The following is a 27,956-nucleotide window of genomic DNA, read 5'->3' as shown; positions in this document are numbered from 1 at the left end:
GATAAGACGACGATGCATACAGTTATACCTCAGGTTACTGCTTCAGGTTTCGGTTTTTTTGGGTTGCGGACCCGTGAAACCTGGAAGTACCGGAACGGGTTATTTCCGGGTTCCGTCGGTCAGGCATGCGCAGAAGCGCTAAATCGCACTTCGCGCATGCACAGAAGTGCTGGATTGCAACCCACGCGTGTGCAGGCGCGGGTTGCGAACATGCATCCTGCACGGATCACGTTCACGACCCGAGCGTCCGCTGTAAAGCATTTTTCAAAAAACGAAAGGTGGACTCATTTTGTTCCGCACAGCTCCTCCTTTCTTTCCGCCCAGGGTACCCCTGCCCTCTGCCTCCACCTCAGAGCCGGCGTATCATGCGAGGGCCGATTGTGGTGGCGTCAGCCTCTCCTCTTCACCTGCTCTCCAGCAGCCACTCAGAACTGCCCAAGAGAGGAGAACGGCAGTGGTGGCCATGGAGAGATCAAGGGATGCTGCCACTGCTGCTGCCGCTCAGGACAAGTGCTGGCTCATTTTCCTCCCCAAGTTCGGCAGCGTCACTGGAGGGGGAAATAGGGACATTCGGGATCAAATCTGAAGCTGGGGTGACTTTTATAATTCTGGGACACTTGGAGGGTATGGAATTCTGGAAGTGGGTGGGGATTTTCAGTTAGGAGAATAGACCTGCATAATAATAATAATAATAATAATAATAATAATAATAATAATTTATTTATACCTCGCCCATCTGGCTGGGCTTCCCCAGCCACTCTGGGTGGCTTCCAACAAAATGTTAAAATACCGTAATACATCAAACATTAAAAGCTTCCCTAAACAGGGCTGCCTTCAGATGTCTTCTGGTAGTTGTTGTTCTCTTTGACATCTGGTGGGAGGCCATTCCACAGGGAGGGCACCACTACCGAGAAGGCCCTCTGCCTGGTTCCCTGTAACTTGGCTTCTTGCAGCGAAGGAACTGCCAGAAGGCCCTCGGTGCTGGACCTCAGTGTCCGGGTAGAACGTTGGGGGTTGAGACACTCATGACAACATGAGCTGATATTGGTTTGTAGAACCTAGAGCAGGCACCCCCAAACTCTGCTCTCCGTTTGTTTTGGGACTACAACTCCCATCATCCCTGACCACTGGTCCTGTTACCTAGGGATGATGGGAGTTGTAGTCCCAAAACATCTGGAGGCCTGAGTTTCGGGATGCCTGACCTTATATAGGTGCCTCCTGTTGTTCTCCCCTCATGTGATTCTGATCCTGAAACCATCTCCCCTGCCAGCCCCCTTCCCAGCCACCCACATATTGGGTGTGCCTGCTATATGGGTGGAGGCTCCCTGTGCAAATTAAAAGCCTGCGCAACTAGGATTCTGAATTGTGTGGGCAGCTTGTGAATTCTGAATTGTGCGGGCACACAGCAGGCACCCCTCTTCGGGCATTTGTGTGTGGAGGTCCCCAAGCCACCCCTCAAATAATTCACAAATCACACGTAATTTTAGTTTAAGGTTTTTGGCACTATTTTGGCCACAACTTTATTAAAATACAAAATCTGTGAGTGGTTGCTTAGACATTGGTTATGACTATCTGTGCCCCCCGCCTGGGACAGAACTGACATTCCGAACTCCCTCGGAAGCCAGTGAAGGGAAAGACAATGTTGGGGATCAGTTGAGCTGAGCGACAGTCCCTCACCGCTCACCCAACCAGCTCCCCAAGGCTTGCCGGCCCTGGTCCCATTTCAGGGATTGGATGAAATTGTGGCAAGCCCCAGGATTCCTTTAAAGGAATTCCCTTCCAGCACCATTGGAGGGGCAGGCACAGCCTATCCTGACCCCTCCACCACCAATTTTTATAATCAATGCCTAACCGCAACCTTACAAGTTGTGACGATTTGCTACGCAGTAGGCAAAAACCAAGTGGCACCAGCCAATCAACCAAATGGCAAAATTCCTACTAGGCCCCTGCCCCCAAAGCAGGAGACCCCACGACAGGCATAGCAAGGTCAACCGGAACACAGGGTGGGCGGGTGATCCGATGCACTCAGCGAAAGAAAAAGCAGAAGCAGTGTGCCTCAATATTTAAAGCCTATGGTCCCACCCACCCAATTTGCTACATGCAGTTTGCCCTAGTAACCCGGTCAGCCAATCGTTGTGCCAGGCAATAACCATTAACCTGCCTGGCAACAGAGGGCTGGCCCGGCGGCCCCCACCACAATCCGTACTCTCATTTTAGGGAGAACACGCTTTATCCCGAACATCCATAGCATGAGCACACAATGGTGGGGCAGGATCAGCAGACACAACACAGTTGCAGTTGTGTGAGGAGGAGAGAACAACCGAAGAGGACTTTGGGCCTGTTCAGCTCTGGAGGTCAAATCCTGTTAGGCTAACGCTTGACTGACTAATAAACTTTTGGACTTGTTAAAGCTTGCAGCAAGCTATGCAGAAACAATAGGTTCATTGCTAGTTCTGACACAAATGGAAGAAATGGAAGGACCCAATATAATGTCAGCGGAGAACCAAATACGTTATTGATGGTCCAAGAAGGTAGAACCCCTGAGTGAGGGGTGGCGAACCTGTGACTCCCTTGGATGTTGTTTGACTACAACTCCCATCATCCATGACCGCTGACTGTGCTAAATGGAGATGATGGTGGGTTGAAGGGCATTTGAAGAGCACCTTGTTGGCTACCCTTGCTCTAAATTCGGGTCAACAGATGCCCCCACCATCAACAGATGCTGTTGGAATAATTGACCTCAAAGCAGGGAATTATGGGATATAATAATAATAATGAATAAATGTAACTGATATAAGTAGCTATGGAAGGGAAGGATACAGTTTGTAGCTCTTGTAAGGAATAATTGGTTAACATTTTTGTTGCATTTGAATCACCAAACAGAGCCATAATTATAGGCATATTAAATACAATTTGCTTAACTATACATTTGTATATAACACACAAACATAAGTAAAATAATATTTCTTCTTTTTTAAAAAAAACAAGAACAAGAACACGGAACCATCCACTGGCATTGTCGGTCCTCGTCTGAATTGAGCTTCCCCAGTTAAGGAGAAAACAAAAGCTGTACAAATCACAACAACAATTTGTTCTTAGATCACCAGCTCTCAAGGGGGTCCTGCAATTATTTCATCTTTCAGTCAGGGCTTCTTCAGTTTACAGGCTTGCTCTGTTTTGAACTCTCCACATTTAGCAGACAGCACAGTCATTAGAAATTAGTTGTGGCGACAGGAATCTTTTTTACTCTTTGACAAATTTTTCGTATGTAGCGGCCCTGTTTTGCAGAAGCACAGCCCTGCCCAATCTAACTGGACATTAATTGCTTTTTTACTGATATATCTTTGCCTCTTAGACTGATAATACAACTAGCAAATTTGATATCTGACAAGTTGACTCAACCTAATTGGGACAGATCAGCCACTACCAGTTTTGCTGGAGGCTGTAATTTGAAGGTCTGTACAGTTATCACTTGCTTTGAAACGCGAGAAATAGTAATTCTGTCAACAATAATCCTTTAAATGGTGTTCATAGTAGCTTTTCCTTTGGCTCCTCCGGAAAGAGGCAGCACTTGTCAAATAAACACCCAGAGATAACTGATAAAATGAATTAAATGTGTGTGGGTGATGCAGTGACAGCCAGTCACTACAAGAAATGTAAGAATCTTCCAAGATGTTGAACTCAAAACATGAAGGTGTTGCAGGTGGGAGAGAGAGAGAGGAAGAAACGAGGATTGTTCTGACTGAATGTGTTGGAAAGTATTTGCTGCATGGCTTTGTAAGTTTTTAATCTGCCTTGTTTCATGAGGATGTGAATCAGTTAAATACTTAAGTCATAGCAACAGAGCGACCCTGCCACTGCTGCCCAGACTAACAGTGGTGCCTCGCAAGACGAAATTAATCCGTTCCGCGATTCTCTTCGTCTAGCGGTTTTTTCGTCTTGCGAAGCAAGCCCATTGACAGCTTAGCGGATTAGCGCTACAGCTGTCAAGCGGCTTCCAGCGATCAGCTGTTAAGCGGCTTATCAGCGGAACAGCTGATAAGCGGCTTAGCAGCTTAAGAAAAGGGGGAAAAAGCGGAAAAAGCCGTGGGGGGACGCAAGATTTTTTCGTCTTGCGAAGCAGGCCCATAGGGAAATTCGTTTTGCGAAGCGCCTCCAAAACGGAAAACCTTTCGTCTAGCGGGTTTTCCGTCTTGCGAGGCGTTCGTCTTGCGGGGCACCACTGTACTGCACAGAAGGGGCTGTTTTTCCACCCCGCTCAAGCAGCCTTTCCTAGCACTTGGGGGCCAGGCACCCCTCAACCCCTTAATGCACCCCCCCTAGATGCAGGCAGGCACAAGCGACCACTTGTACTAGCTATCACAAATCTCTGAAAGGAATGGGAGCTTCACTGGATCCAGCGGTGGAGCAAGCTGATCAGGCACCTGGGGCGGCGCATGTGCCCTGCGCCCAGGGGTGGGGTCAGCTGCCCGCGGGGCCAGCCAGGGCAGGAGGCTCTGTGGGGCCTCCGAGGAGTCTGCCTGCCTCCTCCCACTCAGCCACCCTACAGCTGATGGGGAGGCAGCGGGCAGACCATTTATGGTGGCGCAGAACCTGCAGGTGCCCAAGCCACTGTGTCACTCCCAGGTGTGCTGGTCCCGGGGAGTTACCATGCGGCGTGGTCCAAGTCCAGTCCGAGGTCAAGGGTGTGGTATGGAGGCTGAAGCAGGGTCCAAGGCAAGGGGTCAGGTGAGGTCAGGAACTCTGGCAGAAGAGCAGGACAGGGTGCCGGCAGGAACAGGTTGCCAACAATGTTGCTCCCGCAACCTGGGACTAGGCTGACCGGCTTTTATCTGCCCTGAGGCATAGGGCGGCCCCGGTCCACAGGTGACTCACCTCTCCTGGCCTGGAAGTGAGCACTTCTGCGAGAACTTAGTTCCCTCCGCCTCTCTGCCCTGAGCCTCTGCAGCTCAGGAGAGGCTGGAGGGTTACTGGACCCAGAGGCAACCTCACCTTCCCCTGACAGGGTTGGGAGAGGTGCACCTGCAGGCAATGGGTCCTCCATCACCTCAGGAGCCAGAGCAGACCCAGCTGATGCCTGCACCTGAGGATCCAGCACAGGTGAGGGCCCTTCAGGTTCAAGCCCCAGCCCCGGCTCAGCCAGTCCTGGAGGCGGGGACTCCTGTGCAGGCTGGGATTCCTCAGGTTCAGCCTCTGAATCAGATTCCCAGGCCATCACAGCAGGAGAGACACGTGGCTCAGGCGTGCTGCAGGCCCCTTGGTGAGTGTCGCCTGGCATTTTGTCACCCCACTCAGTGATGACACCCAGGGCGGACCGTCCCCACCACACCCCCTTCCTATGCCCCTGACTGGATCCTAAGCTGGACCTGCTCCTAATAATAATAATAATAATAATAATAATAATAATAATAATAATAAAAAATTATTTATATCCCGCCCTCCCCAGCCAAAGCCGAGCTCAGAGTGGCTAACAACAGTAAAATAATACAGCATTCTAAAATCAATTCATTATAAAATCAGTTCAAATCGAATTAATGGCAACCATTGGGCTAGAGTTCTATGAGGATTACAGAAGGAAAGAGGGGGGGTCAGACTGTGCCTTGGCCAAAGGCCTGGTGGAACAGCTCTGTCTTGCAGGCCCTGCGGAAAGATGTCAAGTCCCACAGGGCAGTGACGTAGGGTGGGGGTGCAGGGGGGGCCGGCCGCACCGGGCGCAATATCTGGGGGTTAGGGTTAGGGGGCGCAAATCCACGTGTTAGGGGGCGCAAATTACTTGCCTTGCCCCAGGTGCTGACAACCCACGCTACGCCACTGCCGCAGGGCCCTAGTTTCTTGTGACAGAGAGTTTCACCAGATCGGGACCACAGCTGAAAAAGCCCAGGCTCTGGTTGAGGCCAGCCTAATCTCTCTGTGGCCTGGGACCTCCAAGATGTTTTTGTTTGAAGATCGTAAGTTTCTCTGTGGGACATACCAGGAGAGGTGGTCCCTCTGGGTACGAGGGTCCTAGGCCGTATAGGTCTTTAAAGGTTAAAACCAGCACCTTAAACCTGATCCTGTATTCCACCAGGAGCCAGTGCACTGGGTGAATGTGATCCTGCAGCAAAGACCCCGTAAGGAGTCTCGCCGCAGCATTCTGCACCCGCTGGAATTTCTGGGTCAGTCTCAAGGGCAGCCCCACGTAGAGCGAGTTACAATAATTCAGTCTGGAGGTGACCGTCGCGTGGATCACAGTGGCTAGGTATGGGCGAGAGAGGTAAGGAGCCAACTGCTTAGCTTGGCGGAGGTGAAAAACAAGTTCTGGGGACTCAATCTGGGCTTATTTTCTGGGCCAGCCTGGGAACTGGAGTGGAAAAATGACAAGGTTTTCAGGGGGCCCTCCTGCCCTGGGGCACATGAATGGCAGGGTTGCAGACAGAATATTGGGGACAGAATATCCCACCTCCCCATTAAGTCCTGATGCTGCCTTGACAGAATTAGGACTGCATCTTAACTTGTCAGTGGATAAAAACATTTTTATTTTTACAATTTAAATCAGTTTTTTTAAAAAATAATAGTACATGTTTAAAAAGGAACCATGGAGAAAAATATCACACTCTTTGGTTAAGCATTATAAATGCTACAAGAACTCATGTACTGTATTGTATTTAGCATTGTGGAGTTTCTATGGGTACTAGAACCTAAGAGATTCCATTCTCTACATCACCATCGCCCAGATATTTGTATGTTGTTGTTATGTTGTGTTGTGTTATGTTATGTTATGTTATGTTATGTTATGTTATGTTATGTTATGGCCTTCAACTATCAGAGCTCCGCAAAATACATAGTTCTCAAATTGTGATTTTTTAAAAAAAGCCTCTGAAAATGTAAAGCAAAGACATTTATTTTCCATCTCCTCCACAAACACAATTTTGCTCAGGAACTACTTGTCCAGTGCTTCAGTTATCTATTAATTTATATATGACTTAAGAACAAAATAAGCTTATTTATTCAGTAAATTCCATATAGGGCTTCCAAATAGGGACATGTAGGATTGCAGTCTTAGTTGTCATGTTTGTGATCTTGGTTAGTATCCTTGTATAAATACAGGGAGAGTGAGATTTGTCTGTTTCTAAGCAGAGCACACAAACATACCTTCTACACAAGATATACACCATTCATGGCCCCTGAAGGACCAGGTGCACAGCCTGGGAGTCTGTCCATGAAGGCGCAGGTCAATTCTGTGTCCAGGGCGGCTGTCTACCAGCTCCATCTGGTACGTAGGCTGAGACCTTACTTGCCGGCAGACTGCCTCACCAGAGTGGTGCATGCTCTGGTTATCTCCCGCTTGGACTACTGCAATGCACTCTATGTGGAGCTACCTTTGAAGGTGATTTGGAAACTACAACTAATCTAGAATGCAGCAGAACTGGTAACTGGAAGTGGGCACTAGTGGCTCCTGGTACATTTCCGAGCACAATTCAAAGTATTGGTGCTGACCTTTAAAGCCCTAAATGGCCTTGGCCCAGTATACCTGAAGGAGTGTCTCAACCCTATCATTCAGCCCAGACACTGAGGTCCAGCTCTGAGGGCCTTCTGGCGGTTCCCTCCCTGCAAGAAGTGAGGTTACAGGGTACCAGGCAGAGGGCCTTCTTGGTAGTGGTGCCCGCCCTGTGGAACGCCCTCCTGTCAGATGTCAAGGAAATAAATAACTATCTGACTTTTAGGAGATATCTAAAGGCAACCCTGTTTAGGGAAGTTTTTTATGTCTAATGTTTTACAATTTTTATGTGCTATAAGCCACCTAGAGTGGCTGGGGAAACCCAGCCAGTTGGGCGGGGTATAAACATCATCATTATCATCATTAACCCCCCCCCCTCTCTCTCTCTCTCTCTCTCTCTCTCTCTCTCTCTCTCTCTCACACACACACACACACACACACACACACACAGAGCACCAACTTGAGCAAAACAAAACCTTCAGAAAAGCTCCTCCATAGGTGAAGGGAGTGCCTGTCATCTCCTCCCCCCCATTAAAAAAAATTACAAGGACAACCCAACTGATGCCTGCCTTCAAGAAAATCTGAGACTGGGAGACTCAAATCTTGGGCACTGAATGTTGCACTTCGCTCTGCCATATATGTTCATTTAGATAGCTGATTAAAGGTGCAATCAAATCCTTTTTTGAGCTGGCATCAAGACCTTGGGCTGACCAGTGCGCCAGCTGCCATCTGGCACAATGGGTTGCCTCTCTCCCCCTCCCACCCTTTCCATGCAGGGTTCGGATTGTGCCCAAACCCATCTCACCAATTCTTTTACCGACTTGCCTTCCCATGTGGACCTCCGTAAGTCTGCAAGGAATAAATTATCTTCCAATTTATCACCGTCTACATCAAATCCCTTGAAGTTTTTTACTGCAAGCCACTGGAAAAGTGACTATTTCAATGCCTCGATTTATCAAAAAAATTATTAGAAACAAAAGCCCCTCAGCAATGGATACCCATATTAGCTTTCGGCAAAGTACTCCCTTCACAACTCCAGATTCTCCATGGTTAAATGGAAATAATAGTGATCCATTTTGGTGGATTGCTGGGATAAATGAGAAATTATCCCATGGCTTAGGCAATGTTTTCCTAAACAATAGATCTTAAATGTTAAATCATTGCCTAAATGCAATTTTACTTCATTTGTTGCACTCTGGTGGTTCAAAGAAATAATTATGTATGCAAAAAAGGACCAACAATAAGGTACAGAGAAGAAATCTGCAGTTATCCCAATAATAAAACATCACTTTCCATGGAAGAAAACATGTTAAGAGTTTCCTAATCATTGTACAAGAGTAAATGCTAGACTCTGATCCACTGTTGACCAGGTCCTTTGTTTCTCAGAGACAAAATATTTCCAGAACAGATAAAAGAAGCAAGCTTGATTGACAGTCCTTAGCAGAGTCTCATCAGCTGCTGTGCTGACAGTGTATTGGTGTTCATTTTGCTGATGTGGTGAGGGCTGACAGGTGATTGACAGCCCAAGACTGTGGAGACGGGAAAAGATGAAGCATGCTCAGTAAGAATAATCTGCAGTGTTTGTGCAGCACTGCAGAGAACTGGGAAGGTAGCAATTTCAGAGCCAGTTGGCAGAACACAACACATGCCCACAAGTGCTGAGAATGAGAGTTTGCAAAGAATTTCACCCCACCTCCCCCCGCAGTTGTGTTTTGTGATTTATATTTTATTGTAGGAACTATAGGTTATGTAACACTCTCAGCGAAACACAAACAAGATTAATAAATTGCTAACAATGATCTCCATAACAATTGCTCAGACATTTCTGATGCTGCTTCAACACATTGCAAACGTTGCATCATTTTTTGTGATTGTTTTGACTGCGCTATTAATCCGTTTTCTGATTTCTGCCACATAAGCTTGAAATTGAAACTAGCCAGCAATTGGAATCAAAATTTGGATGTGATTTCCTTGTAAAGATGAGAATCCTGTTAAACAGATACGTGTCACACAAGACCGCTAAGAATGTAATGTTTCTTAAAGCACAGAGATGCTAGTCTCGATGTTTTTCAAGTCACGTTTTCATTGGTACTTAGAAAATTAGTAGAGCGACACCCCCCCCAAAAAAATCTACCCCCCCCCCCATCCACAGGTAGTTAATTGGAAGGTACATTTTATCAGTTTTCAGGGTGGAATTGAAATTCCTAGGATGATTTCAGAGAGACGTACTTCCCATGGCAGCACATGGCAGCAGTTTCCCCTCTCTTTCGTCACTTTAAGCTGCTTTTAGAAGAAAAGAAAGAAAATCAAGTATTTTTGCCGCTGCCTGTTCTGCCTTTGGCAGCAGCCAGGTGTTTCTCATCTGCTATTTCTGCCCTCAGATTGCCCCTGGGATGACACTATGTGATGTAGGGTTATTCTAGGGGCAGTCTGGCAAAGGGCCGCTGGGCAGCCACCGCCATAAATAGCGGTAAAAATACTTTTCTTTTCTTTTCACAGTTTAAAGTGGGGGAAAAGAGACAGAGGAAACAACTGCTATGGTAAGTGCACCTCCCCAAGCCATTCAGGGAATTCCCGCACCCTAAGAATTCCACCAAGATTTTGAATAGTTACATTTTCAGAAACAAATGCTTTGTTTTATAGCGGATGGCTGTCAATTTCATAAGAGGGAGTGTAATATACTTTGCATAGGATACCCAATCATTTAGCTACAAGTCGATCAGGGCATTCAAGTGAAATATATTTTCCAGTCTTATCCCTTGTATTAGTATTATTATTATTATTATTATTATTATTATTATTATTATTATTATTTGTGTGTGTGTGGCAAGACACAGGAGCAGTTTAATGTATTCGGGTCTCAAAGCACATTCTCAATAGTACCAAAACAGCATGCTTGCTCTTTTCTGCTGCCATGAATGTGCAGATTGTGGTCGTGTCCAAGGGAAGGGTATTTTTAAGTTTCCCTACACAAGCCCCATATATAAATGGCTGGGAGAAGCAACTGCGCCCTTGCATTGCACCCATTCATTTCAAATTTGTGTCTTTCATCAGTTTTTGTTTTCAAAGGAATGTGTGAAACCTCCCCTTTTATTTCCTTGACTAATGGCTGCATCAGCACAAAGATCTATATTGGCTCCCAGTACGTTTCTGAGCACAATTCAAAGTGTTGGTGCTGACCTTTAAAGCCCTAAACAGCCTCGGTCCAGTATACATGAAGGAGTGTCTCCACCCCCATCGTTCTACCCGGACACTGAGGTCCAGCGCCGAGGGCCTTCTGACGGTTCCCTCACTGCGAGAAGTAAAGTTACAGGGAACCAGGCAGAGGGCCTTCTTGGTAGTGGCACCCGCCCTGTGGAACGCCCTCCCACCAGATGTCAAAGAGAAAAACAACTACCAGATTTTTAGAAGACATCTGAAGGCAGCCCTGTTTAGAGAACTTTTAATGTTTAACAGACCATTGTATTTTAATATTTTGTTGGAAGCTGCCCAGAGTGGCTGGGGAAACCCAGCCAGATGGGCGGGGTATAAATAATAATAAATTATTATTATTATAAAGTGGCCCCATGCATTGTTCATGAGGAAGAAGCAGATGTTACACTTCCGTTAGGATGGGATTTCCCCCAGTTCCTCAAATGATCATTAGTGCCCATTCTTCCCATTTCATGGAAAGACACTTATTTTATCCCCCCCCAAAAAAACCTTGTACATATGCCCCTCCAAGCAAACATAAAATGAAAACAGCTGGGGGGGGGGGACAGCTTAATTGTGAGTGGTTTCTTATTTAAGGCACTGACACTTACAGGTTAGCTATTGCACCAAAGAATCAACTAGTAACTGGGGTACTGCATAAAATTATCACCCATGTTTGTTCCCATGGTAGTGCTTAAACTCAAATCTTTTCCACAACTGCAACCAGGCACCTTGCTGTTGTTTCAAACTGCCCGCTCACAGATTTCTTCTAGATCCAAAGCCATTTTTTCTTAATGTATACATGCACATTAATCCTGGGGAATGCAGATAGTTTCCATCAGCTCAAAGACTGGGACTCCCCTGGCAAGGCATATTCTGGGATTTCCAAAGATCGCATACCAGCAGCCATCGTTCTTGCTTTTTGTACCTGCTTCCATTGTTGGACAAAACCATTTCAAGTCTCTGCCACTCATTTTCTGTCCCTGTTACATGACAAAACTGTTATCTGACATTCCTTGCATAATTTTCTAGACAGAAATTGCATTTGCCAGAAGTAATAAATTGCTACTGTTTCCAGGGTTAGGCTTGTGCCTATTCCTTTTCATTTCAGCAAAGTCCCAATAATTAAACATCACTCAATAATTACTACATGGCAGAATAATTCCTCCTTTTCTACTTTTTGAGGCTATTTTCTTTGTGTTCCTACTTATCCTCACCCCCCATTTTTTTTGCCATGTTTTGAGATAATTGCTGTGCAGTCTGTGTTATGCGTTGCATGCATAAAGCTGGAGTCTTTGAAAGCCGTAAAAAAAGAAAAGTTGAGTTTTCTTGACCCCTTGCTGTTTTAGCAGTTGCCTCTTGTAGTAATCATATCACAAATCCATCTATAGTGTTTATTTGTTTGAAACATACTGCTAGATCCTTCCAACCAACAGAATCTAAGTGTGCCAGGGCATTAGGAAAGAATTAAGGGTGATTGCCTAGCTGTTCCGATTCCCACATTGGCTCCTGGTATCGTGTTTTCTAGGTGGCAGCGTACCCCCTCATTTGCCCTTGAATGGGTACAAGTGCCTGCCCAACACCTTCCCCCTAAGGCATTCTCAAGGTTATACATGAATTAGTTAGCCTTAAGTTGCTGTATGCTGTGAGTGCACATGTTCAAAGGGATTGGTTGAATGATGGGCCAGACCATGAACTTAATGGAGGAAATAGCTAGGCTGCCACTTTTCCAATCAAATTATGCTAATAGGATTCAGCAAGGACTGATGCCTTGCAATGGGGAAGGCTGGAGTTGGGAACGAGCTGTCTGCTTTGTATACCCAAGGCAATAGTCCCCTTGATTCCTTCTGGCTATGGAAGGAATCTTGCTACTGAAGGAGCTAAAACTGGGCTATTCTTGGCTTGAAGAAGCTGGGCTCATAGTCACCAGTTGTGTGCAGGGAGTAAGAGCAAAACGGTAAATTAAAAGTCCCCACTTCCCTCAGCGGGTGGCGCTGTGGTCTAAACCACAGAGCCTAGAGCTTGCAGATCGGAAGGTCGGCGGTTCGAATCCCCGCGACGGGGTGAGCTCCCGTTGCTCGGTCCCAACTCCTGCCAACCTAGCAGTTCGAAAGCCCGTCAAAGTGCAAGTAGATAAATAGGTACCACTGGCGGGAAGGTAAACAGCATTTCTGTGCGCTGCTCTGGTTCACCAGAAGTGGCTTAGTCATGCTGGCCACATGACCCAGAAGCTGTACGCTGGCTCCCTGGGCCAATAAAGTGAGATGGGTGATGATACATGAAGATCAGACGGGCTTTCTCCCGGGTAGGTTAATAAGAAACAATACAAGATTCATAATTAACCTTATCGAATACCTATCAGATAGTCGCGATAAACCAGCTAGCCTAATCTTCATAGACGCGGAGAAAGCCTTCGATAATATAATTTGGGACTTTATGTTTAAAAATTTGGAGGTAATGGAAGTGGGACAGGAGTTCTTAAATGGTATAGGGGCAATTTACACTGAGCAGAAGGCGAGACTGATAGTTAATGGAGTTATTACTGAGGAAATAAAAATTTCTAAGGGAACGAGGCAGGGCTGCCCGCTCTCACCGTTGCTCTTTATAGTAGTCCTAGAAGTGCTGCTGAATGCAATAAGACAAAACAAGCAAATTAAAGGGATAACATTAGGTTCAAATGAGTACAAAGTTAAAGCTTATGCAGACGATGTGGTTTTAACGGTGGAAGAACCTATAGAAAGTATAAGGGTGATTCTGGACGAGATGGAGGAATTTGGGAAACTCGCAGGATTCAAATTGAATAAGAGTAAGACAAAAATGATCGTTAAAAACTTGGATCAGGATAAGGCTGCAATAGTACAACAACAAACTGGAATTGAGGTTGTTAAAAAGATAAAATACTTAGGAATCTGGATTACCAACAAAAATATTGACCTATATCAAAACAATTACATCCCGGTCTGGAATAAAATTAAAAAAGATTTAGAGGTTTGGGCCAGAATGAAACTATCATTCTGGGGAAGAATATCTATGGTGAAAATGATGTTGTTACCCAAGCTGTTATTTCTGTTCCAAACATTACCCATACTAAAAGGAACAAAAAATTTTAAAGAATGGCAAAAAGCCATCTCTAGATATGTTTGGGAAGGGAAGAAACCCAGAATTAAATTTAAGTTGTTGACGGATGCTACAGAAAGAGGGGGCTTCGCCCTACCAGACATGAGACTTTACTATGAAGCGACATGTTTGTGTTGGATGAAAGAATGGGTTAAGCTGGAAAACAGAGAGTTATTAGATCTTGAAGGGTACAACAACAAATTTGGGTGGCACGCATACCTATGGAAGGATAAAAAAAGGGTGCACAAGGGGTTCACCAGTCACATCTTTAAGGGCCCACTAATAGAGGTCTGGGACAGATATAAGAACATATTAGAGCCGAGAACACCACACTGGCTTTCTCCCCAGGAGTTAACAAGCGTTAAGAAAGTTAATATGGAAGAAAAGAGGGGGAAGTATGGAGAAATGGTCATAAATGAAGGAGGGAAGTGGAAAGTTAAACCATACGACCAGGTCAAAACGCTCACACAGGGGTGGCTCCACTACTTCCAGATAAATGAGATGTTTAAAGCAGAGGTGAAGGAAAGGGGCTATGAGGAAAAAGAATCAATATTTCAAAAAGAGATAATAAACAGTGAACATAAAAACCTCTCTAAAATGTATAAAATACTTCTGGAGTGGCACACGAAGGACGAGGAGGTGAAGTCAGTGATGGTACAGTGGGCGAGGGATTTCGGGTATAATATTCAAATGGAAGACTGGGAAAAGCTTTGGAGAGTGAATATAAAATTTACGGCCTGTATGTCACTTAGGGAAAATGTGATGAAGATGCAATACAGGTGGTATATGACACCCGTGAAATTGGCCAAGATGTACAAGGTAGACAACAAATGTTGGAAATGCAAACAAAAGGAAGGGACATTTTACCATCTATGGTGGGAATGCAAGAAAGTTAAAAGTTTCTGGGAGGAAGTGTACAATGAAGTGAAAAAGATGTTAGGCTATACTTTTGTCAAAAAACCAGAAGCTTTCTTACTTTGCATTATGGGAAAGGATATTAGGAGAAAGGATTACAAACTCTTCCAGTACGCGGTCACGGCAGCCAGAATTGTGTTAGCTCAGAGATGGAAGCAGGAAGAAATCCCAATGGTGGCAGAGTGGAGAGCAAAATTAACAGAATACGCCGAGCTGGACAAACTGACAGGGAAAATAAGATACTTAAAAGATCAAAACTTTATTGAAGACTGGGGGAAATTCGTGGGTTATCTGGAGAACAAATGTTTTGTAAATACAACGTTAGTGGCATTTAAAGAGGCTTTGTAAAGAGCTAACAAGTATTGTTTAATTGAAACAATGTAAAAAAGGAGGTACGAATGGCAATATGAAAGGATGGAATGTGATTCTAAGACTCAAACACGAATGAATGTCAACATCGCTGAAGGAAGCCCAAAATGATAAGAAATGCCGAAATTCGAATATAATGTATATAATGTATATTTAACCGAACTCAATAAAATTTTAAAATGCAAAAAAAAAAAAAAAAAAAAAAAGTGAGATGGGCACCGCAACCCCAGAGTCGGCCACGACTGGACCTAATGGTCAGGGGTCCCTTTACCTTTCCCTTACTTCACTCTTACAGGAGCAGCTTTTGGGCTACACTGGTCATATACATGTGTGTATGTGTGTGTACTCATACACAAATGTTGTACACACACAAATATCCTAAAATATACATACATACATACATACTTCTTCTTCTTCTTCTTCTTCTTCTTCTTCTTCTTAATTTAATTTTTTATTGCCCTTCATCTGTAGATCTCAGGGCAGTTCACAACATAAAAATACAAGATAAAAACACAAAATAAACAACAGCAACAATAACAAAACAAAGCAATATCTCCACCTTCCCACCCTCATACATACATATGGATTGTATATTTATTTTAGTAAAGGAAATAATGTGTGTTCTAGTTTTTTGGAAGCAATATATGTTGAAAGTATTCAAGAGAGGAGGGTGGTATATTACCAACTTGTTTCTGTCTCCAACACACCTTTTCCCTCACTCAGTTCACTATAATACCACAACTACACACATCCTTATCTCTGAAGTACCACAGTATGTCATTGCAGCGACTGAGTGTCAAGATTCTAGTACTTGGATCGATTTCAGAGTTTAAATTTCAAGGAGAAAGCTAGGGTTGAATCAAGCCTAATGATAAAACAAAACAAAAACAAAAAACACCTGACGCAGGTTTCTCCACATTGAAAAGATGCTTGTCATTGCATTGAGCAGATATCCGTTGTTGAGCTTTATAGTTCTTTGGGGGAAAACAACTGTTTCAGTTTCCAATAAAGGGGGAATTCAGTTGGCACGGGGCAGGGAACATTTTTCAGCTCAAGGATCATGTTGCCTTGTGAGGAACTTCTGCCGTCTGAATGCCAGCGATGGGCAGGGCACAGACAAATTTGGACAGAGCAATGGGTGTAGCTGTTGTACAAGAGGCTACATTGCAGGCACATGTTTCAACTCTGCCCACACCTCTGTCCAAGCAAATGAGAGGCATTCAAGAACACTTTCCAACCTGGCAAACATATTCACGGAGGATATAGCACGAGGGGCCTCAGTCCACTATCAACATGTCAACTGTGTTTCTCCGATTTTGGCACAGAATAGAGGCCAAAATTTCCAGGCACAATCCATGCTGGGCAAATTTGGTGTGGCCCACAAAGCGGCAACTGGCGCAAATTTCCTCCCACATCTTGGCTCCTGTGGTGCCTCACAGGAGGGAGAGGAGGGAAGAAGTCTTTATAATGCCCCCCCTTCAAGATTTGGGGGTCATTTTGCCCCACAAGCTTCCCACCCACCCACTCTTGGGTTAGAGCTGTCAGTGAGTGACCTGGGTCACTGGTTGAAAGGGCTGAAAATAATTTTTCCCCTCTCAACCTGATTGGCCCTCGGTTGGGGCTGTTTTATAATAATTCTTATTAAGTTTTCAATTTCACATTTCAAAATAAAGATTTTACAAACATATCCAATGACTTCCCTTCTTCTCTTTCCAAGGTTCGTTTTATGTATCATACGTTCCTGCATATTTTACTATAACCATTCAAATCAGTTTTCCACTTTTACATCCATCAAAAATTATTTACCCTGTTGAGTTTATCTTAACGCTGCCAGAGTTTTCAGCTGGGGCTTTTTCGCCTCAGTGAAACCTCCTGGCTGCCTTCTGTTAGGAGGAATAATGCTGTGTATGTATATGGGCAGAAATGGCAGTGGGCATGTAGTGAAGGGGGGTGGTGTTTCACCATCCAGGGCCTGAGGGGAGGATTGGACATGGCATGACCCATGCTCAGGTTGGGGTCTCTGCCTGGCTGGAACCCTCACCCCGATGGCCCAGTGTGACTTTACCAGCTTGCACCATGACAGGGTTCAGCACTGGGTGACTCATGTGGAACAGATTTGGGGATGGTCCAACCCCAGCAGATCCCATTCCACCAGTAAGGGACAAATGGATGGTGGTCCTAAGGTAAAGGTAAAGGTAAAGGACCCCTGACCATTAGGTCCAGTCATGACCGACTCTGGGGTTGCGACGCTCATCTCGCTTTATTGGCCAAGGGAGCCGGCATACAGCTTCCGGGTCATGTGGCCAGCATGACTAAGCCGCTTTTGGCGAACCAGAGCAGCGCACGGAAACGCAGTTTACCTTCCTGCTGGAGTGGTACCTATTTATCTACTTGCACTTTGACGTGCTTTCGAACTGCTAGGTTGGCAGGAGCAGGAACCGAGCAACAGGAGCTCACCCCATTGCGGGGATTCGAACCACCAACCTTCTGATCAGCAAGTCCTAGGCTCTGTGGTTTAACCCACAGCGCCACCCTCCTTACCCTTCCTGCTACAGACAATAAAGATTTGGCCTGAGTTTATCCCAACACCCTGGTGTTCTGTAGGGCCATTTGCTGCTCTGCTGGGTCATAGAATGAGCCTGACAGAGCAACAGGAACTTACCTATGAGAGAAAAATGTAGATGATTTTAAGCTTTTAATTTTCTTCGGAATACAGTCGTACCTTGGAAGTCGAATGGAATCTGTTCAACTTGCAAAACGTTTGGAAACCGAAGTGCAGCTTCTGATTGGCTGCAGGAAGCCCTGCAGCCAATCGGATGCCATGGAAGCCCCGTTCCAGACGTTCAGCTTCCAAAAATATTTCTCAAACCGGAACAATCACTTCCAGGTTTGCAGCGTTCGGGAGCCAAAACATCCGAGAACTAAGCTGTTCAAAAGCCAAGGTACAACTGTACAGAGATAAAATATGTACATAGTCACACAAACATCTTCCAGGATTGAGATTGGGGTGTGTGTGTTCACTTATTGCTGATGTACTTAACCTTTTTTGTTTTATATATTTACACTGAAAATTAATGAAAATAGATTAGAGTAATGAACAAAAGCAGTAAGACCAGGCTCCTAGCATTTATACAGTGGTACCTCGGGTTACATATGCTTCAGGTTACATACGCTTCAGGTTACAGATTCCGCTAACCCAGAAACAGTACCTCGGGTTAAGAACTTTGCTTCAGGATGAGAACAGAAATCGTGCTCCGGCGGCGCGGCAGCAGCAGGAGGCCTCATTAGCTAAAGTGGTGTTTCAGGTTAAGAACAGTTTCAGGTTAAGAATGGACCTCCGAAACGAATTAAGTACTTAACCCGAGGTACCACTGTACTGGCTACATGTTGCACACCCTTCTTCATATGTAAGCCTGAAGAGTGCTTCAGGACAGAGATTCACTAAAAATTTGCAAGGTCAACATCTGGACATCTGATGGCCACTAGGGTTTCACCCATAGCTTCAGGGTTTTAACCTCCTTCTGAAGGTTAAGAAGAAGCATAATCTCAGGGTAAGGGGGACAGGTGTTTTGGCATCCATTTAGCACCTCCTGTTTACCAGGCTCCTCCTTCAGGCATCAGGAACAGATAGGCTCTTCCCTGACATTTCAAACGTCTTCCTCTGCCCCAGCAGTCACCACTCAGATCTGCTGCATCCCTCCAAGTTCCACCAGTCACTTGAGAACAACAGTGTTACAAAGCTACTGTATTGACTTCATGTTCTGTCGTGTGGTTGATATCTGCGGGAAAGAAGATGCAGGACTAGATAAACCTCTGTTCTGATCCAGCAGGGCTTTTCTAATACTCCTGGATCTTCAGGCGCACTTGCTTAACACCCAGGCTCCTCACTGCGAGAAGCGAAGTTACAGGGAACCAGGCAGAGAGCCTTCTCAGTGGTGGCACCCGCCTTGTGGAACGCCCTCCCATCAGATGTCAAAGAAATAAACAACTATCTGACGTTTAGAAGACATCTGAAGGCAACCCTGTTTAATGTATTTTTAATCTTTTGTTGGAGGACGCCCAGAGTGGCTGGGGAAACCCAGATGGGCGGGGTATAAATTTATTATTATTATTATTATTATTATTATTATTATTATTATTATTATCATCAAGTCAAGTAACCTTTATTCACATAAGAATATTCAGAATACATTCAGGATAGGCCAGCGCGATTTCGTCACCACCCCAACAGCACAGTCACCCGCCAAAGGGCAGAAGTGGCAAGCAATCCGCCTCATCTCTGTGGGTTTCCAGCAAGGGCAGGATCCTGTACCATACTTTGGCGACAAAAAAAATCAAATATAGGAACTTAGCTACTGTGTTGGAGAGCTCCTGGTCTCTCCCCTGTAATAAGAAGCACATAACCTCCATCTCTGGTTTCCATGTAGGAATACATAGATGGTCTAGAAACTGTTGGCGGAGATCATCATACATTTTGCATTTAAGGGCCATGTGAGATAGCGTTTCCACCAAGTGGGCATCGCATGGGCAGATCCTATCTCCTGCCAAACCCGTAAACCTACCCCAAAGGAGGTTAGAAGGATTAGAATTGAACCTAGCCAGCGAAAAGGCCCTTCTTTCTTGCGGATTAAACAAAAATTGTAAATAATTAAGATTATATTCCTGCGCCCAAAAGAGTCGAAAATAAAGAGGGGAGCATGTTTTTTCTGCAGCTGAGATTAGTTCCTGGCGATCTGTGTCCCACAGCCTAGTTTTTAACATGGTCTTGGCGACTGGGAAAGCCACAGCACCCAGGAGATCCTCTGAAAGCCCGAGTTGCCATATCTTTGTGCAAAACAGTTGTAGCCCTGGAGAAGGGAAGGAGCCAGACAGAACTTCGCTGAGTAAGGTATCTTTGTCTGCTGGAAAACAGATGCTTAGCCAGCATAAAAGAAAACTCATCCAGGCAACTGTCTCTAGCTTATGTCGGCCTCGCTCTAAACACAGGGCTGCGTAAGGTACACATCGTGGGATATGATGATGATGATGATGATGATGATGATGATCTGAGCTTCAGGACACCTTGAAATTCTCTCCTGACTGGCGAAAATAAGGGTCTGCACTACCAATGATAAATTATTGTTGTTGCTGTTGTTACAGTTAATTTATTAATTGCATTCTAAACCACCATCTCAAGGTGATTTACACATAAGGTTATTAAAAACAGTTTAAAAACACCAAAACAACAAATAAATTTAAAACAATCCTGAAACTGTAACAAGTGGACACTCGTGGTAAAGACTCATATATCCAGTTGGGAAAGCCTGGGAAGATAAAAATGTCTTCAACTGCTTCCAGAAGCTGCAGATAGTGGGTGCCTGTTGTAGCTCATAAATGTTTTTAAGCAAAATGAAACACTAAAGAACTGTTTATTTAATCTCATACATGTAAGGCAAATTATATTTGCAGTTGCAACCAGATGCCCCGGGGCTTTGTTGCAATGCATCACACGTTTTGGTTTCATTTATTTACATCTAAAGCATTTGACGAACAGATCAATATTTTGGCTATGCGTGACTTTTTCACATTTCAAATACCTCTTTTTAGATGTATTTCTCTTTCAAATACAAAATAAATACATCAGTTTTACAAGTGTGGCTTCTTATGTTCCTTCAAAGTGTCCATACAATATTTTTTTTACCTCATCAAAAGGTAAAACTCCCTAAAGAACGACAACTATTTGTTGGGCTCATTTATGATTTTTTACTGCACACCCAAGGTGTGTAGCTGCTATACAAATAACAACAAAAATAGGTCCCCAAGACCAGATAAAATGCAAACAGATATTACAAGAATAACAGGAGGATTAGAGTGAAGTTATTCAGAGGACAGGAAGCAAACAGTGAAACAGTGCTAGTTATTTAATAGGCTGTGGACTTTTTTAGAAAGCTGCTTATTAGAAGTGTTTTTATAGCCATTGCAGCAGAGCAAAGTTGTAAAGAGGGAGCTTTCTGAAGAATATCAAAGTGGCGCTGTGGATGTTTAAAGGGAATGCCTCCCATTACAAGTTGCAGTTGGGGATGCTGTTCATTGGCTTTCTTAATTGCTCTTATCATCCATGTGGATTCTGCAAAGACACAGAAGCCCTGGACAGACATTGGAAATGGGAATGCAAGGGAAATGAGGTTATGCCTGCTAATGTACCCCATGCGTAGGACACTTTGTGTGTACAGCCTCTTGTACAAAGTCTCTGCACACGGAACTTAAACATGTCAGTTTTGCTGGGTACAGATCTTTGCTAACATGGCCTATGCACTCTGAGCTGTATATTCAGGGGTCCTCAGATGCATGGAAGTCAGGATTAGAAGTGCAAATCCATTCCACTTCCCACCCTTCTGCATTTATTTGTACCATGTTTAAACATCTTCACAGTCATGCTGATCCTGATCAGATGAAAACATTCTGAAGTTTCAGATTCCTGACCTTGAAGGCTTCTAGCTCCTCAGGGTAGATGACTAGTTAGGCTGATCTTCTATTTCTAAAGACAAACCTGCCTATCAATGACCTTTTCGGGGCTTTTGTGGCTGTGACAAAATGAACGAGGCGCCCAACTGAAACACAGAGCACCTCAAACTCCAGAAAAACAATTTACAAACAAGTCAAGTAATAGTGATAGGATGTGTCAGTGTGAGAGCCAGTGTGGTGTAGTGGTTAAGAGTGGTAGATTTGTAATCTGGGGAACCGGGTTCGCGTCTCCGCTCCTCCACATGCAGCTGCTGGGTGACCTTGGGCTAGTCACACTTCTCTGAAGTCTCTCAGCCCCACTCACCTCACAGAGTGTTTGTTGTAGGGGAGGAAGGGAAAGGAGAATGTTAGCCGCTTTGAGACTCCTTCGGGTAGTGATAAAGCGGGATATCAAATCCAAACTCTTCTTCTTCTTCTTCTTCTTCTTCTTCTTCTTCTTCTTCTTCTTCATAATTTTGAGCTTTCCTGTAAAGCTCACACAAATTTTGAGCTTTCCTGTAAAGCTCACACAAATCCTTTCCAGTTTCACTCCTGGAATGTGCGACAGGTATACAAACCATAGGTTTGGGGAGAGGGGCCATATCTCCATGAAAGACTGCAAGCACGGTATGTAGAAAGTTCAAAGTTCAGTCCAGAGTATTTTAGCTTAAAGGATTTCAGATAACTGAACTGAGAAAGTCCTTCTCAGCTTGAGACCCAAGCTAGCTGCTTCTAATCAGAACAGAAATGACTGAGCTTGGTGTAACAAGTGTTTGGCTCAGAAAAAGTTAGCTTCATGTGTTGATAAATGATCTGTCTATTCATTCATCCATCCATCCATATGGAAATTTTGCTCTTCATTTGTTTTTACCCACCCCAATCCATAGTTACCGGCTCCATTTCCTTGGAAGTGGGTAGGATAGAAAGAAATAGGTGCTTAAATGAAGACCATTTAAAAGAATCACTCAGTTGTCTCATTTTGGTCCTAGATGGCACCATCTGTGAAGGAAACCAAGACCAGGAGGGAAGGAAAATTTGCTGGTGAAACAAAACCAGAATTAGCCAAATTCTCAAAAGTGTTATGCTGATGGAATCACACTAGACCTTCAATCAGCTGGGCAAGATGAGAATTGATGTGTAAGCAAGTAGACAATGGTGACAAAAAACAAGTACTCTTGCACTATAAATGGTGGCAGGGCAGAATGTCAACAGAGTTTAATGCATTTCCTTTCCTTTATTACAGCAGAAGGAGAGATGGATTGATTGCATTAAATACATCCTAGTACATGATGTAACTGGTAGTAAAACAAGCTATGCAAAAATAATCATATTACTAAGGATGGACGTTCATGCCATTATTTATCTCTAGTTATAATCACAGTATCCTGAGTTGAAGATTTCACTGACCTTGGTGGTAACAGTTCTAAACAGAAACACTTGCCTGTGGCTACTTCCATTGACTTCTTCAAAGGACTGCCTGCTTTTAAGTGTGTTCTGGATCCCAGCTGGCTGTCTCACATATATTTCACCCTCACCACCTTCCCTATAAAATAAAGGTTATTGTAATTATGTAGCATTTATCATCTTGTATTAAAGTGATGTCCTCCCCTTCACACCATGGCATGCTCCCCAGATTGCATTTTATAAAGAAGTACATTGTGTAGGCATGAAATTGTAAATGAGAATTACTGAGTTTTGGAGAGCATAGCAATTCAAATTATGTCAATTTTTTCCTTTCATGCAGTTTTGAACAATACATTCTAAGGTTATACAAGAAAAAGAGTTAGAAGCCTGGGGTGGGGAAAGGTGTCTCTTGAAAGGCTGTTTTCCGTGCACTAATAACAGGACATAATATAACATGTATAGCAAGAAACATTACCTTTTATCACATATTCAGCAAAAGTACATATCTTTCTTTCTTTTGTATTTCCACCGATTTGAGAAATAATTTCTGAGCATTGGTTGTTTTGCATTGTTGCATTTTGGAAATGACACCGTTTGATATGTAAAGCTAGAATAACAGAACTGAGAAGAAAAGAAAAGAAAAGAAAAGAAAAGAAAAGAAAAGAAAAGAAAAGAAAAGAAAAGAAAAGAAGAAAGAAAGAAAGAGCTTCTCCATGAACTAATAATAGCGCAAGATGAGTCAATAATGCTAGGGGGGGAAATATCTTATATGTTCTGTAGTGTGAAAGAGCAGTATCAACTATAGGGTTGTGTATAAAGGAGAGAGGTTATTGCAAACTAGGAAAAACCCAGGATAGTTTTGTGAGAAGTGCTTCTGAAATGTTCTTTTTGCAAAGTACCTTTGCAGAAAGCCTTTGCCCATCATTGGCCCAATGTGTGAAGACCCCGAGGCAGTTGATGCGTCGGGTTTGGCAGTCCCAGTTCTCATTGTGGCGGCGGCACTATTTCAGACAGTGTTTTCTCTGGGCCACACTTTCAGGATAAAAAATTTGCTCATGCCACACTGATTTTTTTAATTGCTAAGAAATACACAACAGTACAATAGGATTGTCCTCAGCATCACTTGAGGCTCTTGCTTTCTTTTTGAATAGATATCAGGGGAGGAATATTTTGAAACGATGCAATACAATACCATACTGAAATGCTTAAATGTTTCTTTGATTGCCGTTGCATATTCCCGCCACACTTGCCATCCTCTCATGCCACACCCTTTGAGAACCACTGCTTTTGAACATCGCCATCACAGCAACTGTCTGAGCCCCAGATCTGTTGGGCTGTTTGTGTTGACCTGTTTCTTTTACAGAGAGCCAGCGTGGTGTAGTGGTTAAGAGCGACAGACTCGTAATCTGGTGAACTGGGTTCGATTCCCTGCTCCTCCACATGCAGCTGCTGGGTGACCTTGGGCTAGTCACACTTCTCTGAAGTCTCTCAGCCCCACTCACCTCGCAGAGTGTTTGTTGTGGGGGAGGAAGGGAAAGGAGAATGTTAGCCGCTTTGAGACTCCTTTGGGTAGTGATAAAGCGGGGTATCAAATCCAAACTCCTCCTCTCCTCCTACAGAGGTTGAGGGAGAGACTGGGAGGATACAAGGCTGGGCTTGCTCCATAGTGGAATGCTGGCACCAGAACCCTCACTATAGATTCATTGTCCCTTAAAAAATCAGCAATCTTTACATAAATCTACCTTGCTAAATTTCTCCTGGATTTTAGGGCTCCAAATTTAGCAGTGGCCAGAATCATCCTGGGATTCTGTTTGCCGGTAAGTGCATTTACAGAATTTGTGCTACAAGTAGTCATATGTGGATTCACACAGGACGGGAAGATATTAGTTCATTGAGCTAAGTTCTCTGGGCAAGCCTTCTGGAGTAAAAAAATTTGAAAATTTGAATTCAAAATTTGAAAAAGTACAAAGACTGGAGTTTGTCTTAAAACAGATAAATTTTCTGGGGTTGAAGCAATGTTGTACTGCACACTTGCAGAAATATTTGTGTGTGTGTGTGTGTGTGTGTGTGTGTGTGTGTGTTTATCTCTAGATAGGTAGGTATGTGTTAGTTTACCAGGCAGTTCTCTAAAAAGAGGCTGTAGGGGGAAAATAGTAATGCAATATTAATTAATTATTTTATTTTAAAAGCCCTGCTTCCCCAGAAGATAATACACATTCTGTAATTTATTTATTTATTTTAAAAAATTGTTTCTGCCACAGTATATCAGGGAAGGGAAAGCTTTTTTAAAAAAAAACATTCTGGACTGCAGGTGTAGTGTAGAAAAAAATATTGAAGGAAACTTCAAAAGGAGAAAATGTGCTGTAAGCAAATTGTGAGGGTACATGTGCAAATCCATTATCTGCAGTCCAAAATTCTCTTTTCTCGCTTGGGGTAGAAACCAGAGTGAAACCCGAGGCATAATGGAACTGTGGACTAATAATAAGGTAGGACTGGGGGAATTCATTCATCATTAGCAAAATCCTGTTTCCAGGAAGCTTTGTCTGTAAGCTGATTCGTTTGGATTTTTGAAGGACTGCAGTTGTCCTTTATGCAGGCGGTGCCTTGCTCTTTGTTGATAAACTTGAAACTAGAGTACTTTTACCATCCAATTGGGACGCAGGTGGCACTGTGGGTTAAACCACAGAGCGTAGGACTTGCCAATCAGAAGGTCGGCGGTTTGAAACGGGGTGAGCTCCCGTTGCTCAGTCCCTGCTCCTGCCAAGCTAGCAGTTCGAAAGCACGTCAAAGTGCAAGTAGATAAATAGGTACAGCTCCGGCATGAAGGTAAATGGTGTTTCCGTGTGCTGCTCTGGTTCGCCAGAAGCAGCTTAGTCATGCTGGCCACATGACCTGGAAGCTGTTCGCCGGCTCCCTCAGCCAATAAAGCAAGATGAGTGCCGAAACCCCAGAGTCGGTCACGACTGGACTTAATGGTCAGGGGTCCCTTTACCTTTACCATGCAATACTATGTACATTTAATTTGAAGTAGGTTCTGTTAAGGGGAGAGACTAGTCCTCTTCACATGTTACTGGAGCAAAGCTGCTCCAGCGCCATGAATTTAACCCAGCCCAGAAGTTCACGTAGTTCCTCTTGGCCTCTAATGTGGAAAATCAGGGTTCTTCCTTGCAAGGGGAGCCTACACGGGCAGAGTTATCCCTTCAGAAGTTATCCCTCAACATTTGAGGGGCAGAGCTACTGTATTTTGAATCTACCTCTTCCACCTGCTTCATCCCCCACATCCACTAAGACACTTGGGAACCGTCGAAGGAGTGCCTTGTTGGTGACTGCCTAAAACTGGTGTCTTTCTGAAATTTCAGAGGGATTGTTTTTAGCTTTGAGGCAGTGGGGAAGGGTGAGTGTTGGTTATTGCTTTCTTGTTTTAAAGTTATTATTTAGCCAATAACATCCACGCAGAGAAGAATGGCAGATGAAGTTGATGGACTATGCTGAAATGGCTAAAATCAGAAATCAGGAAGACCAGAATTTTAATAAGGAATGGGAGAAATTTATAACTTACCTGAAAGACCATTGCTATCAGTTAAAATCGTTAGTAGGATTGGAATATCACTTGTAGTTTAATGGTAACTTTTGGATACAATGGAGATGTAAAAGATTTGGATCATCATAAAAGATGCGGGAGGAAATGATTAATAATAGGATCCACAAAGGGGAGGAAGTACAAGAGATTCCTTGGAATCTTGTTTTTATGTTCTATGTTTGATATATGACTGTAAAATTTTAATCTGAAAAACCATATATGTGTGTATTTGCTGTCTTACATTTTTGTTAAGGTATGCAAAAGTTGCATCTGGGTTACTTTAAACGTTATACAGTTACAGACACTTCAGGTTACAGACTCCACTAACCCAGAAATAGTACCTCAGGTTAAGAACTTTACCTCAGGATGAGAACAGAAATTGTGCGGCGGCAGCGGGAGGCCCCATTAGCTAAAGTGGTACCTCAGCATAAGAACAGTTTCAGGTTAAGAACAGACCTCTGGAACGAATTAAGTTCTTAACCAGAGGTAGCACTGTAATGGTCACATTGTCAAAATTATTTATTGATTTGACTTGGCACATTTTGTTTTGACATGAACTAGTGTGGGACTGTGGACACGGATGGTGCTGTGGTCTGAGCCTCTTGGGCTTGCCAATCAGAATATTGTCGGTTCGAATCCCCGCAATGGGGTGAGCTCCCGTTGCTCGGTCCCAGCTCCTGCCAACCTAACAGTTTGAAAGCACGCCCAAAAAGTGCAAGTAGATAAATAGGTACCGCTCCGGCGGGAAAGTAAACTGCTTTTCCGTGTGCTGCTCTGGTTTTGCCAGTAGCAGCTCAGTCATGCTGGTCACATGACCCGGAACAACTGTCTGCGGAAAAACGCCGGCTCCCTTGGCCTGTAAAGCGAGATTAAGCCACAGAGCCTAGGACTTGCCGATCAGAAGGTCGGTAGTTCGAATCCCCGCGACGGGGCGAGCTCCCGTTGCTCGGTCCCTGCTCCTGCCAACCTAGCAGTTCGAAAGCACGTCAAAGTGCAAGTAGATAAATAGGTACCGCTCCAGCGGGAAGGTAAATGACATTTCCGTGCGCTGCTCTGGTTCGCCAGAAGCGGCTTAGTCATGCTGGCCACGTGACCTGGAAGCTGTATGCCGGCTCCCTCGGCCAGTAAAGCGAGTGAGCGCTGCAACCCCAGAGTCGTTCGCGACTGGACTTAACTATCCAGGGTCCTTTAACTTTACTTTTAGTGTCGGACTGCTGTTGTAGCGATGCATTCGTGTTCATTTTTGCTGCCGTGTTGTGAGACGCTTTGGGCACATTTATGTGGAACATTTATTTATTAAAAAATAAATAGCTAAACGTCTGTGAGTGACCTTCAGTCTTTTCTTCGAAATCAACTGCAGCTAACTGTGCATAGGACTCCTTTTGTCATCTCTCCTGATTAATAGGGCAAAATCAGAAC

The 27,956-nt window shown here is 44.2% G+C and overlaps 1 protein-coding gene across 7 annotated transcripts in view; it reads left to right on the top strand.

Annotated features, from left to right (window-relative positions):
• The window catches only part of LDB2 (LIM domain binding 2), a 234,256-nt gene that overhangs the window by 86,447 nt on the left and 119,853 nt on the right, over positions 1 to 27,956 (top strand). For 2 of the 7 annotated variants that reach the window (XM_083755043.1, XM_083755047.1), the window contains exon 3: positions 9,977 to 10,017. The exons of the other annotated variants lie outside the window; for them this stretch is intronic. In XM_083755043.1, the coding sequence (XP_083611169.1) occupies positions 9,977 to 10,017 (41 nt within the window). The remainder of the gene's footprint in view (positions 1 to 9,976; positions 10,018 to 27,956) is intronic. 7 annotated transcript variants of the gene reach the window in all.

Source organism: Podarcis gaigeae (assembly GCF_964106915.1).
Source record: "Podarcis gaigeae genome assembly, chromosome: 9".
Lineage (NCBI taxonomy): Eukaryota > Metazoa > Chordata > Lepidosauria > Squamata > Lacertidae > Podarcis > Podarcis gaigeae.
Note: the sequence above shows the minus strand (reverse complement) of the source record. Positions and strands in the feature narration are given on the sequence as shown.